At 35.0% G+C, this 4,099-nt stretch overlaps 1 protein-coding gene across 1 annotated transcript; it reads left to right on the forward strand.

Moving 5' to 3' along the window:
* Positions 1-259: 259 nt before the first annotated feature.
* LOC131996887 (uncharacterized) lies at positions 260-3,361 on the forward strand. Its single transcript, XM_059367073.1, has 2 exons — positions 260-1,815; positions 2,773-3,361. The coding sequence occupies exons 1-2, from the start codon at positions 260-262 to the stop codon at positions 3,359-3,361; spliced, it is 2,145 nt and encodes a 714-aa protein (XP_059223056.1).
* The last annotated feature ends 738 nt before the right edge of the window (positions 3,362-4,099 follow it).

Below are 4,099 nucleotides of genomic sequence, written 5' to 3' on the forward strand. Positions count from 1 at the left end.
GAGAGGCGATAAGAAATATAAATATTAACTACGATGATTTAAAAACCTACACAAATCCAAAAAACTAGGAAAGACCCAATCAAATAATGTAAATGCCGGACAGACACCAACTCAACATACGATTTCAATTTTATCTTATAATATAAATGGGTTGGAAAATAAATATCTGTATCCTACTTTTTTCAACTACATAAAAAGTTTTGAAATCTTTATTTTATTGGAGACACATCTAGAAGATGAAAGGTCAGAAAGAGCGCGAATGTTTTTCAATGGGTTTCACTTAATTTTTATACCGGCAACACGTAATCATAGGCATGGAAGAGCTATTGGTGGAAAAATATACGGAATTAGCAAAAAATTAGAGGATTTTGGAATTACATATGAAGTGAATGAAAGTTCAGATGCGCAGCTACTAATTATACGCACCACTACATATGTCTTCACTTTAATACCGACATACATTCGTCCAGATTCTTGGTCGGAGGAATTCAATAGTCTGAAGGATGTATATAATAATCTTGAAATCACTAATGGTATTATAATGGGTGACCTGAACGTTCGCATTGGAGAACTGAAACAATATCTAAATGAAATAGGTACGGAGATGTTCGTTGCTGGTTATGACGTGAGAAAATCAAAAGACAAGGTCATTAATAAAAAAGGCAAGCAATTTGTTGAGTTTTGCAATGACTCGAATTTATTTATTTTGAATGGAATTACTCTCGGAGATGGTGAGGGTAATGTGACATATGCCAATACACTTGGTCAATCTGTAAATGATATATGTTCTGCATCTCTTGAATTGCTAGGCTTTGTTAATAACTTCTCAGTGGACGACAAAATATGGTCCGACCACTTCCCAATTGTACTCAAATTGAATTATAATATATCAGCAGAAAGTGGACAAAAAATGAATTTGTTGCCAAAGCTAATCTGGAAGGATAAGATGAAATATAAATATCAGAGAAGACTCAACGAAATTATGGATAATTATGAGGTAGCAACCAGCAATCGCAAACTAAGTAATCTTTGCGAAATGATAACGAAATCTTGGCCGCAAAAGCCGAATGAAATGCAATCATTTCAGCCGAAGCATAAATGGTATAACTTTTCCTGCAATGAAGCCCGACTAAAAAGCTTCAAATTACTGGCAAAATATCGGAAGTCGAACAATTTGGAAGATAAAATACTTTATTTGAAAGCTCAAAACTCCTACAAATCAATATGTACTAATAGTAAAAACATGTACTATCAAAATATATCTGCAAAGATAAATATCATAAATAATGCCAAAGAGTGGTGGAAGATGGCCAGAGAGATGCGAAATCACCAAAATAAAATTAGCTCACATATAAGTCCTTTACTATTCAAACAACACTTTGAAAATCTGTTAAATACGTCACAAATCATGTCCCAAATACATTATGCGCCACCGTTAAACCATGATCCGATTTTAGATGGACCCATAACCATGGGTGAATTGGAAAATATGCTTCACAAAGTCAAGTTGAATAAGGCACCGGGTGAAGATAGAATACCATATGAGTTCTTCGTATACGCAACAGAGCAATTTCACCTCCAGCTTTTAAGCACTTATAATAACATTTTCAATGAAAGCACCATGGATAAGATCTTTACAAAATCTATAATTTACCCTATTCATAAGAAAGGCGATTACGACAACCCTTCCAATTATAGAGGTATCTCATTTATGAATTGTGCCGCCAAGATATTTATGGGTATTTTAAACGATCGCATTTATACATGGGCCGAGGAAAATCATATTCTGGTAGAATACCAAGCTGGATTCCGGAGGCAATATTCTACTGTTGACAATATATACAACCTGGCAGCTATAGTTAGTCTGAAACTTAGTGAAAGGAAAAAAGTGTACGCTTTTTTCATTGATTTTAAGGCCGCCTTTGATAACATATCTCGCCAGGCATTGATCTTTAAATTGCACCAAATTGGGCTGTCATATAAAATAGTAAAAGTTATCGAAAACATATATAAAAATACGGAGTCGGCAGTATGGACTGGGCAGGAGAGGTCAGAGTACTTTGCAACAACAAGAGGTGTAAAACAAGGGTGTCTACTTTCACCCATGCTTTTTACACTTTATATAAATGATTTGCATGACAATCTGGGAGGAGGATTATATATTGAAAACATCAACATTCGCCTATTGCTATACGCCGATGACATTGTTTTACTTGCAGACGATATAACAATAATGCAAGAGATGATAGGTAAACTCGAAACCTATTGTAAAACTTGGAATCTCGAAGTAAATCTAGAAAAATCAGATATAATGGTATTTAGAAATGGAGGTAGACCTAGCAAAAAAGAAGTATGGAAGTTTAATGAAAGACAAGTCCGGATAACAAATGAATTTAAATATCTTGGTGTAACCTTTACCCCAACCATGAAATTTGGAAAACATGTACAAAATCGGAACATAATGGCGAAGAATGCTCTAAATACTACATGGGACAGTGTAATTGGGCGAAATGATATATGCATGAATGCGAAATGGAGACTTTATTTATCGGTCTGCAGGTCAATACAAACTTATGCAGCACAAGTTTGGGGTTTTGCTCATTTCGAAGAAGTTAATTTCTTGCAAAGATTTTTCATTAAGAAATTATTGCGATTACCGATGCATACACCAACATATATCTTAATGTTAGAAACTGATGTGGAAGATAGCCAAATTTATTCATTAGGATTGCACTTGAAATATCTCGGACGAATCATGTTTCAATATAACAGTTATCGTCTGCCTAACCAATTAACAGCAATAGTGATGCGCAAAAATATCTTTTGGGTGAAAGAGTTAAGAGCAGTAACACAGAGTCTTAATGTACAATGGCCCGAGACTATAAATAGCATTGAATCTTGGAACACTTTCTCAACAGAACTACTATGTTCATTAAAACTAGATCTTAAGCATAAAAGGATCCAACGAAAACTACAAAGCGATTCCCGAGATTACAAATTTTTGAATCCATCTAGAGCACAGCTGTATTTGAATGACAAATATACACAAGAAAAGATTGCATGGATATTTAAAGCTAGAAGTGGAATGTTATACCTGGGGTACAACAGATTTACTACCAGTGAAGAGGAGCGATTATGTAAATTGTGCAACATGCGAGCAGAAGAAACCTTTCAACACTTCCTTGGTATATGTCCTATTTTAAGCGAGTTTAGAATGATGGCCTTTGGAAAGACAATATTGAATCAGGAAGAGATTTTGGAGAAATTGGACGGCAAGAATGGTGCCGATTGGGACAACATCGTAACATATTTAAAATCAGCATACACTTATAGACACTATTTATTATCTGAATTCCAATAGAAAGAATTCCCAAGATGTTAAAATTTATTGAGCGACAGACGTTAAATACATTGTCGCAATAACATTTATTTATTTACTTCTTCACAACGAATTGATGATACATTGTCCATATTAAAAATAAATTAGAATAACTGAATGTATTCTTGATATTAAATGAAAAGAAAAAATAGTTAAATAAAGAAGAAGAAGAAGAAGAACTAAAAAAAGAACATTGGTAGCTCTTGCAATGCTTCTGGCTGAACTTCACTCCAAAATCGACAATTCTGCTTATTTAGCTTCGCCGCTCAATGGAAGAAGCGTGCGATGAACTTCCTTAACAGAGCACGCATTTTGATAATAAAATTCAATAATATGCTAGAGTTGTTCATTTGTAAGACGATTCATGGTTAAATTTTAGACCAAACCGAAAAAGTTTGACAGTGAAACAAAACATTCGTGAGCTGATTAAACCAGTGTTGCCAAAATGATAACAACAAACAACATGAACATTCCACTAAGGAACAGGGGCAAACTTCTCACATATCAATGAGTGTAGTCCGATTCAAGTTTTAAGCTGAATGATAAGGGGCCACCTTTTTATAGTCCGAAAGGCACCTCTCATATGTTGCCAGCATTTGGAGAGAAAACCACCGCTGAACATTTTTTCTGATGGTCTCGCCTGGGTTCGAACCCAGGCATGCAGCGTCATAGGCGGTCGTGCTAACCTCTGCGCTACGCTACCCTTTAGAATCGATTGGT

The sequence above is a fragment of the Stomoxys calcitrans genome, chromosome 4, assembly GCF_963082655.1.
Source record: "Stomoxys calcitrans chromosome 4, idStoCalc2.1, whole genome shotgun sequence".
In the NCBI taxonomy this organism is placed as follows: Eukaryota; Metazoa; Arthropoda; class Insecta; order Diptera; family Muscidae; genus Stomoxys; species Stomoxys calcitrans.